The 13172-nt window shown below is 39.5% G+C and overlaps 1 protein-coding gene across 1 annotated transcript in view; it reads right to left on the bottom strand.

Annotated features, from left to right (window-relative positions):
• ARHGAP15 (Rho GTPase activating protein 15) overlaps positions 1-13172 on the bottom strand; it is a 320376-nt gene that overhangs the window by 17426 nt on the left and 289778 nt on the right. The window contains exon 13 of the mRNA XM_041406369.1: positions 5961-6066. Coding sequence (XP_041262303.1) covers positions 5961-6066 — 106 coding nt within the window. The remainder of the gene's footprint in view (positions 1-5960; positions 6067-13172) is intronic.

Genomic DNA, 13172 nt, shown 5'->3' with positions numbered 1-13172 from the left:
GATACAAACCTTAAAATGCCAATAAGCCGTACCTGAGTTTTTCATGTAACTGGTCTGCCCCCCTACTTACTCCTCTGGAGCCGTACCTGAGTTTTTCATGTAACTGGTCTGCCAGTTACTTACTCCTCTGCTGCAGGAGCGTGTTTCTCCTCCTCACATTTCCAGTAGCTGCTCCCCCAAAGCTTGTAGGAGCACAGTTAAACTTTTGTCTCTGCTGCTGTCCCATGGCTGAAAACCAAAACCTGCTCGTGAGTTGCCTGATTATAAAGAAAGGTCTTGATTCAGGAAATAATTTCGACAAATAGTTTTCCTTGTGCCTTCATTTAAGGGCTTCTCTACCTTTCTAAAATTTGGGCATTTTTCCTGAGGGAAAACTTAAGTGCCCCTTCCACATTTTGGGTTGTAGGTCTTCCCCAGGTTCACTGAGGTTTCCCAAGTAGACTTTTCTTTTGGAATAGTACTTCAATTTTGGGGATGGTTTTTAGTTTCCAGTAGCTTTTACCTTTATTATTATTATTTTTCTTAATAGAAAACTTGCACAGTTCTCAGCGTAATCTGTTCTTTTGCTGTGTGAGAAAAAGGCTCTCCTGAGCCTACATTTATTACGTGAGTCTGCCTGAAAACTGCTGATATGACACGTAGTTTAGCAAGTGAAAATCATAAGTTTGCTACATCTTCCCTCCACCAAATTTGGAGGGGAAAAAAAATTGCAGACATCCCATACAGCATTACTATATGCTGTGCTTTAACTTCATTTTCTGGTTTTCCCTCAGAATTCTGGGTACTGCTGCTGGATTTGTCATCACATTGTCATTGTGTCCTGGTGTGCAGGCTACTGTGGGCTGCTGGCTATGCATGGCTCTGCTTTATTTTCTTTTTCTTTTTTTTTTTTTTTTAAATTTTCTTTTTTCCCTTAGTTTTTAATAGGTAGAAACAAGTCTGTTTAGTTGTATATAGTTTGGAGAAACCTTGACTTTTCAGAATGTTGCTGCCAAAGGTTGTGAGGTTTGAGTTGGGGGGACTGTTCCTGCCCAGTGTTTGTCAAGGTTGGATGTTCTTTTCCTGTTCACAAACCTATGAACATGGGGGAACTTGTGTTGGTTTTTTGGTTTTTTTTTTTTTTTTTTTTTTTTTTGGTCAAAACAGCTGAATATTAATACCTATGACTTTTGTTAGATAATATATTAATATCAGTGGGTTTGTCTTAGATATATAATATTCTACCCTTGATGAGGAGCCTATTTCCAGTGAAATCAATGCAAACAATTAATAGTAAGAATGAGGAATTTGGGCAGAGGGGGAAGACAATCAGGAAGAAAATCATCATTCTCTCTCTGAAAGGGCAGAAAGCCTGGATGGCATCTGAAAATTACTTGCCATGCTATGTAGAGTATGGGAAAAATGGAGCAAAATAAATGGAGTTTCTTGGATTCAAAGGTGAATTAAAACAAATCAGCTCCTGCCTGGACAAGCCAGCCAGATAGGGCACATTAACAGATCCACGTGACAAACCAAGAGGCAACTGCAGAGCTCCCCAGACAACTTGCCTGAAGTGGCTGCCAAGGAGGCAGATGCTGCTGCTGGAAGAATATCTTCCACAGTTGGGCATCTGGGTTCCGCGCTTTCCACGTAAGGCAGAGGGATGGGAGCTGGCCCCTGCCTTCCCCTTTAATTATTTCAACATCCCTTTTATGGGTTTGTAAATAACACACATTACCCTGCCTTTGTGCAGGGAAATCAGGAGCAAGGAGAGGGCTTTTTTTTCTCTAACAGGTCCCCTTGCAGGGGTGTCCACACGGATGGGTACAGCCAGACTGGAGCTTGGCCGCCCTGTGCTCCAGCCTGGTCAGCTGTGACACAGCTCGGGTCTGGGAGTCGCAGAGCTGCCTCGTGGTGGCACGGAGCTCAACCTAATAAGCAGAGCAGGCTGAGATTCATTAATTTAACATTAATAAGCACAGCTCATGAGCTCAGGCACAGTGCTGTGTAACGCAGGCACACAGCTCCTGCAGGAGAGCGGCGTCCACCCTTGCCAACTCGGAGCACAGCGCTGAGAGCCCAGCCAGGGTGTTTCTCCTCCCTGCTGCATTTTGCATGAGGGAGAAATCAGAAGTTTTGTGGTCACTGGAGAAGCTCCTGTGCAAATAAAAAAAATCCCATCCAGGTCTTTAAATTGTGTTGCTGGTTTATGCTGAGACTTTAAGTCATTTAAATTTCTCGTGACTCGGTTTCCCAATGGGTGTGTAACAGCTACCTCAAGGTGTTGTGGTGAAAGCAGGTCACAAAATACATAGAGTGAAATTCTCCTTCTGCCTAACTTGTATTACAATTTTGTGAGTAAATTATTTGGTACATATAATGGTTTCTGAGATAGGAATTCGTTGTGCTCAGTTCATGTTTGTGCAGAGAGACAAGGCGAGGGTTCTGCATCATTTGATGTCCTGTGTGCACCCAAAAAATGGGACCGGAAAGGTGCACGAGTTTTAGCTGCTACCTGTGATTAGCTTGCTTCATTTGAGAGTAAAAGTCAGATGTGAGTAAGGAAGAGGAAAGAGAGCAGACCTGTGGAACTGGTGTATGGGGCGGAAATATACGGGCTGTACAGAGCAAGCAAATATTCTCTAAACATATTCAAGTAGAACAGGCTGTTTTCTGTAGCCCTTTATTCAGGAAAATCTCTACTCAGGTTGGGTTTTTGTTGTTTCTTTCCTGTGTAATGTCTATTTGTTTGGTTTGCTCATCTTTGGGAAGAAGCATGAATAGCCTAATAGTAGTTGTGCTCAATTATTTCCAGCATGAGTCATAATGGAATGATTCCTTATGGAATTAGACTGACAGAGCTATGTGATATATCTGTTCAGCCCCATATTTTGTCTATTTTGCTTTTAAGTAGAAGAGATTTCATGGAAAGATGAACAGAGACATCAGCAGGTTGTGTTTTTTTCCTATCAAACACAAAAAAAACCTTGAAAGAACAGGTACTGAAGCCTCAACTTTGCTTTTAATCCACCTCCTGTGGACTGCATACACTGCACTGTGACTTCATGTAGCTTCAGAGAGCTTGGTTGAAGAGAGATATATGGCACGGGTGTTAATCCCTGCTGCCAGGCTTTTCTCACAGACTCTCTCATCACCTGCTTTGTCTGGGTTTCTAAGGAGGTTCCTTATGGAGTGCATTTCTCATTGTTATTTCTGCTGGATCTGGACCTGCTCCTGCAGACTGGATTGCTGCAGAATGGCTTGGGATAAGGCAAAGGTTGGATTCTCGTGCTGAGTGTCAGTGAGACTGATGCTCTCACGTGCTGTATAGAAGTCACAAGCTTGGACAGCCCCATGGTCCAGGTCTGTATAGTCCTGTTCTGTCTGTCTGACATGAAAAAAAGGAGTAGGAGAAGGCTAGGAGAAAGAGGGGGAATGCCATGGAAACAACATAGCTGCAGTCCCTCATCTTCTCCCTATCAGAACCCCCTCAAGACCAGTTCAGCTCTGGGCAAGAACATCCATCTCAACCAGAAAATGTAGAAACTGCAGTAATATGCCTCAAATAAAGTCAGTTTAGTTTTCCAACTAACCAGAAACTTTGAGACTCCTGTAACTTGCCCTGAGAAAGTCCTGTGATCAAAGGGAGTGGTGCAAGTCCATGACGAGGGACATTGACATTCCTATTCTGAAGAGTGCCCCCAAAATTAATATAACTCTACATTTTGTAACCTCTGCAAACTGGTCATGTTTCCTAGACTGATTCAAACAAACATACATTGTCTCTATTTGCATAATATAAGCATCATCTAATTACTGAAAATGTAAGTACACTACTTCATTCTTATTTGTGGAGACAGATCATTCAGACTGACCCGTCTTTAGCATCAACAAGTTCAAGAGAACACATATGTTTTATTTTTTGGGGGGATATTTTTGTGCTTTCAGTATCTATTCTACTTTTGCTTCCATATCAATGGAGCAAATCTTATGGAATAGCCCTATCTTTTCCTGAGGATGTGTTTGAGGCAGAGAAGAAGATTGACCTTCTTCAGAGAGACTCAGACAATTACTTCCCTAATGCTTAAACCCCCAAATGGCTCCACTGTCACATCCTCCTGCCTTCCATCACTCTGCGCCACTGTTGCCTCGTTGTACCTCTGCATTATGACCTATTGGTATTTTATTTTCTCTATTTTAGCAGTTTTATTTTTCCTTTTGTTTTCTTTTTTCTGAAAAAACCACCAGTGTGGGTCCAGTTTCGCCAGTTATTCTACACATCCACAGCAGGAAACAATTGCTGTCCCAAATAGATTATGCTCTAAAAAGCCAAGGCAGACAAAGGAAGTATTATCATCATTTTGTAAACAAGGAACCGAGGCACAGGGAGATTAAATGATTTACCCAAGGTCACCCAGAACATCCGGTCAAAGCCAAGAACTGAACCCACGTCTCCCGAGTCTCAATCAAGTGATTTAACTATGAGATCAAAGACTTATTGTGTATACCTGATATCTCTCCCCTAAGACATGGCAACAAAACTTTTTCAGGTTAAGATCAATGCCACACTGAGTGCAGTAAATTTTGTATAAGGCATATCTGTGCTGACAGCGTGTACCCACTCCTTGCACTCATGTTCTTCCCAGGAAATAATTTCCCTTATTATTCTTCCATTGCCAGCAATAAATTATCATCCTTCTCTAGATAACCTGCTGAAGGAGAGAATGTGCTGTGTGCACACAGTGCATCAAATGAACACACAGGAAACTGTTTTTCTGCAAGGCCAAACTCAGTCATTTTATGGACTGCTTAAAATCCTTCCATGCTTAATGAAATGAGGACATTCCCACAACTATATGAACTTCATTTTGCCATTTCAGCTGGAAGCTGCAAAACAAGATAAAGGATCTACATCTCTTACATGCACATGCCAAGAAATGATTGCTATAAAGGCATCATTCATTATAAGCTCAGAGTGGTCTTTGATTTGGAGCCTTTATCACTCCCTCACTGGGGTCAGTTCCTGGGATGAAATACTCCTCTGTGCCTTGATGGGGCCCAGAAACTGATGTTCCTTCAGTTTTAGGGGTAGTTTGGCTGAAAAGTGACTGTAGAAAACACCCTGGGTAGTGCCAACAGCAAGGAGGAACAGGGTCACAGGACCCTGCCCTCACGTATCCCTACCCTGAGGCCTCCTGGCCATCCTGCTCTGGTGGGTCAAACAGCTCTGGTGGGTGTCTGAATGAGCCATGTCAGCTATGTACACCTTTGCTGTTAATGCCATAAAGCACAAGAAGAAAAGCTGAGGTGAACGTGACACCCTGGGTTGATTTTTTGGGTTGATGTCTCTTGCAAACGCAACTCAATGAGAGTGGAAACCGCATAGGGGAATGAGGAGGGGCAACCTCACAGCGTTGTTTTTCTGCCTCTGTGGTATCTCAGCAACATTAGGAGAGCATAGGTGCACTTCCAAATATTTCCTCAGCATTTCTTAGGTTTCTGTGTTGTCACAAGCTCCTTGTGAGGGACAAGAGCACTCGCTATGTATTCTTGAGTGAGGTTGTGTCTGACCTCAACATATCACAATGACACTACAGGTGATTGAACAGTGTTCAAAACATGACCATCCAAAAGGCCATTCCTGGAGAAATTCAATCAAAGTGGGTGAATGCAATCTGGAACATGCTGCATTTGCCCAATTCAGTGCACCTGTGACATGGTAACCCCAATATTTTTGGCTGCATTGAAGGAAACAGAATTGTGCTGCTTTCCACTTGAGATAAATTTGGGATTTTGCTTAGACGTCTTGATTTCTTATGCAGGAATAAGATATACATAGATACCATAAATCATGCTTAGTTTTTCCAAAGAATATAATTATCTTTGGTATTTTGGATGACACTTCCAATAGGATTAGGACACCACATACCGATTCCTTTTTTTTGAAATTACTGATCTGAGAGTAGCACAGTTCTACTTACTTCTGTAGATGTTCAAAAAGGATTTTCATCGTGTCATAGTTGGGTCTAGGGAGCTTCTTTACCAGGCCCCTTATGCATTTGATGCGAGTGGCGTTGTCCTGGATTTCTAAAGGAAGAAAAAAGAAAATAACCACTTGAGTGCCACATTAGGATATTGCTTTGTACAGTGCTGTAGCTGGCACCTTACAGGAAAAGTCATCATGAATACATGATTAAAACCAGAATATTTCATACCTTCTTTCACCTTAACAGAGAACAAAAGTAGTTTACAAAGATTAAAAATTCTCTGTTAATCTTAAGAAAGCATTTCCTGGGTCAGAGAAAAATATTTTTTTACTTTTAACTTATTTTATTAGACTGATAGACCACCTTCCTTAGATCAAATACTCCCAAGAAGAAAGAGACCCACATCTTAAATGGAATTATCCTCTGGAATTACATCTGCTCCATGATGCAGCTTCTGTGATAGGTGCACTTTCTATGTAATCGTTGTTGTCCTTTTTTATTAATCATTATTAAATCCAGTATATTTATAAATCTGTCTTTAACATCCCATCATATTTGGAAACACAAAATTTGCTACGGTTTTTAGTAGTTCAACCTTGTGAAAAATTATTTTGAAAAACTGTTCCACTGTAGCTATTTTCTCATACCATCTCACAACTGGAATTTTTGGAGGAAAAAATCCCCTGTGTTTTGAACTTAAAATTAGTAATAAAGAACGTAGCACCAAGGACTTTAATCTCTCCTTTGGGGTGATAATAACAGTTCTACCATTTCTGTTAAGGTATGCTTTCCTGTTTTACCATGATTCATAGTTTTGTGGGAAAAATTTGGCTGATACTGTCATCGATTTGTCTAAGATGTTGCAACTAAAGCAAAGTCATGTACAACTGTTCTTTCATTTAGGAACAGATTAGATAAGGTACCAGTAGGTCTGACGTAGGGAAAACATCTTGCATGTTACATGCCCTAGATAACCTGAGAACACTTTTCTGATCTTATCATCTATGATTAAATTATCACCTATCATTCTTCGTATATGTTCCTCTTTAATATTCATATTACCCTAGCACTCAGAGATCTCAATCAGGATTAAATCCCAGTTGCAGCAGGTACTGCATAAGCATACGTGGTGATTAGTGACTTGATTTAAAGGTTTCACCAGAAAAAAAGTTTCAAGCTAAAATTTTCCTGCAATCAAGCCTAATTTAAAAATTAAAATTACTAGGATAATATTCCTTCCTCAGCATGTGTTGCTAGTTCCTGCTGAGATTAATGCTTTGTACCCACAGATATACATGTTTATACTGAAATTATTTTTAATTTTAACAATCATGTAGACATGGAAGACAAAGACCTAAAAGTAGGCAGTGCATAGGTATTAGTTTCCAGTAAAAAAAACCCCAAACTTTCTCATGAACTTATTCTGTAGGAAGTCAAGCAATTGACAGTAGTGATAATGAAGTGAAACACAAATGAAGAGCACACCTTCTGTGTATTTCTCTCTTGGTTTGGTTTGACCTACAAAAAGCCTCAACTTCTGAACAGCACAACCTCCCTGAGTCTTGCAGTGCAGTCATCCCTGGATGTTTTCTGCCACAAGCCATTACTGTTCAATTTTGTTCTGTGGGTGAACTGCCCAGTGGAAATAGGTCTGAAGCAACAAATGAAAATTATATGAAATTTGCAGAAGTTAATTTATTATAGGAAGGGGGTGAAAATTCTCTGGGGTTTTTATTTGCGCTATTTGGTGTGCTTAAAAAAAAATTTACAGAATCATTTGGTTTTGAAAAGTCCTCCATGATCCAAGACCAACCTTTACCACAGCATGGCCAAGTCCACCACCAAACCATGTCCTTGAGTGCCACATCCACATGGCTTTTAAATCCCTCCAGGGATGGGGACTCGCCTACTGCTCTGGGAAACCTGTTTCAATGCTTAGCAAACCCTTCAATGAATATATTTTCCCTAATACCCAGCCTAAAGTTCTCCTGGCACTACCTGAGGCCATTTGCTTTCAATCTGTGACTTGTTACCTGGGAGAAGAGACCAACCTCTACCCTGCTGCAACCTCCTGTCAGCTTGTTGCACAGAGGGACTAAAGTCCCTCCTGAGTCTCCTTTTCTCCAGCCTAAACAAATCCAGCCTAAACAAATCCAGCTCAGCTGCTCCTCATCAGACTGGAGCCCCAGTCCCAATGCCCTTCTGTGGCCATGCTGTGCCATAACAAGACATGCTATGATCTCACTAGATTAGTTAAATTATTTATATTTATATATATTTATATATATTTTTATATATTTATATATATATATATAAAATATATATATATATATTTATATTTATATTTATATTTATATTTATATTTAGGCTGCCTTGCCTCTCCTGCAATTCCACAGATAAAGTTTCTCTAAGTAGTTTAATTTTTAATTCTGAGGTATTTTTTGGTTTGTGTTTGTTTTGTTTCTTTTTTTTTTTTTCCTGAGAATTCATTGGGCTTGAGCGGAACTGAGACACTGAGGCAGGGACAAGCACAGTGGAAGGAAGGGCTCACTCTTTGTCTCTTGCAGAGCATTTACAGGGAAGTGTTGTACAGCAAAACTTTGTTGTGTTGTCTGGACGGAACTATCTCTGCTCTGTGTTAACACAGGTACCTGATGAGGAACCACATCCCTGCACCCTCTGCTGCTCACAGAGGCTGCAATTCTTTGTGAGGTGTATTTGTAAAGATGATAAAAGGGCCCTCCCCCAACATTAATTGATAAAAAAATTATTTGTTGAGAGAATGGCAAGGGTAGAAAGCTTTGTTTTTAGGGCTTACTGTACCAAAGTCATCAGTATTGGAACATGGGGGATATTTAGGTCGGCAGTAAAGCACAAAAACCATAGAAATTTTGCGTAATATTATGCTGCGCATCAGTCTATTTGTTAATTGTTATTCTATTGTAAAAGAAGAAAAAACAGGCAACATGTGGTAACTTTAGTCAGCATTTCTAAACTGGGAATGATAAACACCTCTGCCTGGCTCTGGCATTTATCAGTACTGAGATATTATTACCACATAGAGTCACAGCATGGTTACTGTTATCATCAAAAAAAAAAGAGCCAGCTAATCTTAATGGTTTGTAAAGCCGTTACCTGCACTGGTCTGACATTTATCATGATCATTTTACCACATGAGTCCTACATTGCAAAGGTATTTTATCTGGAAGGGACATCACTATGAATTATTATTTGCAGCTAGGTAGAAAATTGTATGTTGTAGATACCTTTTCTCATTATAAATCACAGTCACATTTCACCATTTCCCACACAAAGCTGCTGAGCCCAGGCTTTTTGCCATAACACTTAGTCTTGCTCCCTTTTATAGTTCCATGAAAATATTGGGTATTCTTTCATTAAAATGGTTGATATCAGTGAGTTTTTTTAAATGCTCTATACACGCTTGATTTTTCTCCAGTATAAAAGAATTTGTTTTTCCACTTGAGAAGCTGAAGAGGATAAACTGTTCATTTTTTTTATTAAAGCTTACTCTTGCTTCAGTTTTTGTGGCTGGGCTTGTCTTTACTCTTGACCTTGTTGATGGAATATTTAACAGATCAGATGCAAGATCTTATGTTTCATTTGCAATACCTATGTATTTGCTTCATTTCTGTAATGCCTTCAGTTCCACATTCCTAGAATTTTTTCCCTTTCAGATCCCTGAGTAGAAAGATTTTTAAATTGCTTTTAAAATGTTTTTCTCTTTATCTTGCACAAGTGTAGGGAGGAAATCCTTAAACATGTTTTTTTAAAAATAGGTGGGGAAAAAGTTATCCCCCTTCCCTGTGCTGTATCATGAAGCCCAGCAACGCAGGGTGAAAAGGAAGGAAAACACTCTGAACAGCTGTTAAATTCTCCAGCTAAGTCTAGAAAAGGAAGCAGAGCAATTCTGATAAAAAGAAACAATATTGGTTTTAATTACATTCTTTTTATTGTAAGAATTGGTAAAAATCTGAGGGGAAAAAAATCATTTTGGAAAGTTAGACTCTCTTTTCCCCCTGAAAATTTTGGAAGGGAAAGTCATCATAATCACATATATCAAATAAAGAATGAGAGGAGGGCTAATCCTCTTTGCATTTTATGGGGAAATTTTGGGAGACGGAGGGGATAATTTCAGCAGATCAGGATACTCTGAAGTGAATCACAGATGGTTTTGCCATGTAAAAGAATCATAGAAAATATATTTAGAATTTGGGTTACTGTCTTTAAAAATAAGGCTGGCTCCCTTTAACAGAGCAAAACCGTGGGGATGCTCTCTTGTTTATATCTAAATGAAGAATGCATTGAAAAAAAACCCCTCTTACTATTATATAAGCCCTTTTGTAAATGAGCTTTGGATAAACATTTGGGCACAGAAGAAAACATGACGTGTCTCTAACATTAACAGTGGCTGGGTAAAAATGAATGAAGAAAGTAACCTTTAGCACTTGTGTCCATAAAGAATACTTAAGAGAATCCCACTGAATGTTTCTTTTAATCATTAATTTTAAATGGACATAGATGTTTACAACAAGCCACTTTGTTTCAGAACAGGAAGTCCAGGGTTTATCTCCAATAACTCACATTGGCTAGGAAGGGATGGATGTCTCTAACCTGACGTGCATTCATTATTTTGTAAGGTACTGGGGTCTGACCCGTGACCCTCCTCAGACCTGCTGCATTATTCATGTCTGATTTACTCTGTATAGTTTTACTATAGCACCCATTTTCCTTTTTCCAGGCATTTCGGTGGCTTGTGCATGTTTAATGTTAAATGGCATTTATGCTTCACATTAATGCCTAATTTTATCACAAGCCATGCTTTCTTTTTATGCTTTCGAGCCTCACGGCTGAACTGCTGAAAAAAACCCAGTGATTTATGATCCTGCATAAAATATCAAACTATTGATCTGCCACCTTTTGTTGTTGTTGGCTTTTTAGGCATGGTTTTCCCTGATTTTCTTACAGGCTCTTCTCACCTTGTTCTGTTTTTTTGGATAAGATTTCTGCTGTGGTTAAAACGTCACACACTGTTGCTACAGCAAAATCTGCCTGCCAAGAGTTTTTCCAACAATTCTCAACTGATTCGGCTGCCGAGAGAAAGACGGGTCTTGTCTGGGGCTTATTTTTTGCTTGTTTTTTTTTTTTTTTTTTTTTTTTTTTTTTTTTGGTTTGTTTATTTCATTGCTTTTGTATTTTTTTTAATCGGAACAGGGTGGTTTAGGTGGATTTTCGAGTGCTAATGAAATTGTGAGACTTATGGCGCTGGCTACAGCCAGCCGGAGTGTGGGCAGACGCTCTGTGAGCTTCCCCACTGTGCTGCTGTGCAAGCATCCCTGCTGTTATGTTTGCTATAGTTTTAATGTCTGTGAAAAATTCCTGATGCAACTAAATTATGTTCTGCCCTCTTGTTTGTATAAATAAACACCCGACTTAGCCAATTCATCTCGCTCTTGCCCATTTTAGAAGCTTGCTCTGTCACACAATGCTTAACCCCAGTCCTTGACGGCTTTGGTGTTATCAGGGAATGAAAACTTGCTTAAAAGAGAACACTGTGTTGGCTTAATTTTTTTTTTTTTTTTAAACACATCAACTGCCCAAAACTCTGCTTTTGTCTGGTAAATCTTCCTATTCTGGAAGTCATGCTGGCTAAGATACACAGGTTTTAATGTATTAATAGATAAATCACTTATTCATACCACTTTTAATGTCAGGATATTTTAATGTTACAGCATACAACATAAAAGTCCCAATTTTAATCACTCTCAGTACGCTGTGGCAATCCTCTATTGCAGATATATTGTAAAATATTATCTTGTTTTTTTTTTAAAAAAAATCTATAAGAAGTGTTGAAACTAACTAATATTAGCTATAAAGAAAATAAGCAATTTATGATCCAAATTGATTTACTTTTTATTCATGTCTTAGAATTAGTTTTTGAAAAAGAAAATGAGAATTGTTGAAACCGCTCTATCTAGGCAATTGATAAATTCATCCTGTGTAATATAAAGTGGAATTTGCAATGAATATTCATACAACTTTTGTGATCCACTAGCAAGACCCAAGACAATGAGTTTGCAACTCGCTCCCATTTAATAAAAATATATGTGGAATTAATGGGAACAAACTGCACTTAGAAAAGTTAAACTTTAATGTATGGAACTCCAGGTGCCAGAGTTTGAGGGAAATAACCAATAATAGTCATTTTTTACATATTTGATGGGACTGATTATGCAATGTGCAACTCTAAATGGCTTATAGCACATTGTAGCATGGTTCCATCCCATTGGCTACAGTAGGGTGCAGGCAGATGGATGACAGTGACAAGGAGAGAAGTGCTTTTGCTTAGCCGTGCGTTAAGATGCCATCCAGAAGCTCTGTGCACTGCAGACACTTCATTAGGATGCCAGGATAATGGTAAACTACCACTCAGAGTGACACCCCATTTCCTGCTTACTGAGCTCTCCAACCTCGGCAGATGTCAACAATCTCACAGTGCTACAGAGCAGACCTAACTTTCCAGGCACTTTGACTCCAATTTTTTTCCCTTAACAGTGCCATACATTACATGCAATATGTAACAGCAAGTACCAAACAGAAAACAAAATTTGCTGCCCTAATTATAACAAAGCAGCATTTGACTTAGGTCCTGCATGCCCAGCGTACATACAACCAGTTAGGCAGCAGTGGAGAGGAATGAACCTTGTCAGTCGATTTTGGGGGTTAATTAGACTTAGGACTTTGCTAAAGGATAGTCTGATCCAGACTGAAATGATTGTGTTTCACCTCTAAGTTCTACCATGCAAAGGGAAAACGTGCCGAGTTCTTTCCCTGGTTTTTCATACACTGCGAGAGCCTCGTGCGGGGTTTTCTGAGCAGAAAGAGCAGACTTGAGCATCTGGACGGGGTGATATTTTCTCTGCAAATGCACAACTCGAGGCCGTAACGCACCTCCCCAACAGCAGTTAAAGCCAGCAGAGAGGCTGCGCTGCGATGCTTGACCTGCGCTCCTTTCCAAACACAAATAGTTGCTCACACTTCCAAAAAAGATGTCTTCAAAGGCAAACCCAGCATACACCCATTAAATTTATAATTTAGTTGAATTTCTTGAACCTATTGGTGTGTCATTATACATGTCTTTAAAGTAAAGAATCTTGCTTATTCTATATATAGGTATTTTGCTCCCTC

The sequence above is a fragment of the Onychostruthus taczanowskii genome, unplaced genomic scaffold (genome assembly GCF_017590055.1).
Source record: "Onychostruthus taczanowskii isolate IOZ18803 unplaced genomic scaffold, ASM1759005v1 scaffold10, whole genome shotgun sequence".
Lineage (NCBI taxonomy): Eukaryota > Metazoa > Chordata > Aves > Passeriformes > Passeridae > Onychostruthus > Onychostruthus taczanowskii.
Note: the sequence above shows the minus strand (reverse complement) of the source record. Positions and strands in the feature narration are given on the sequence as shown.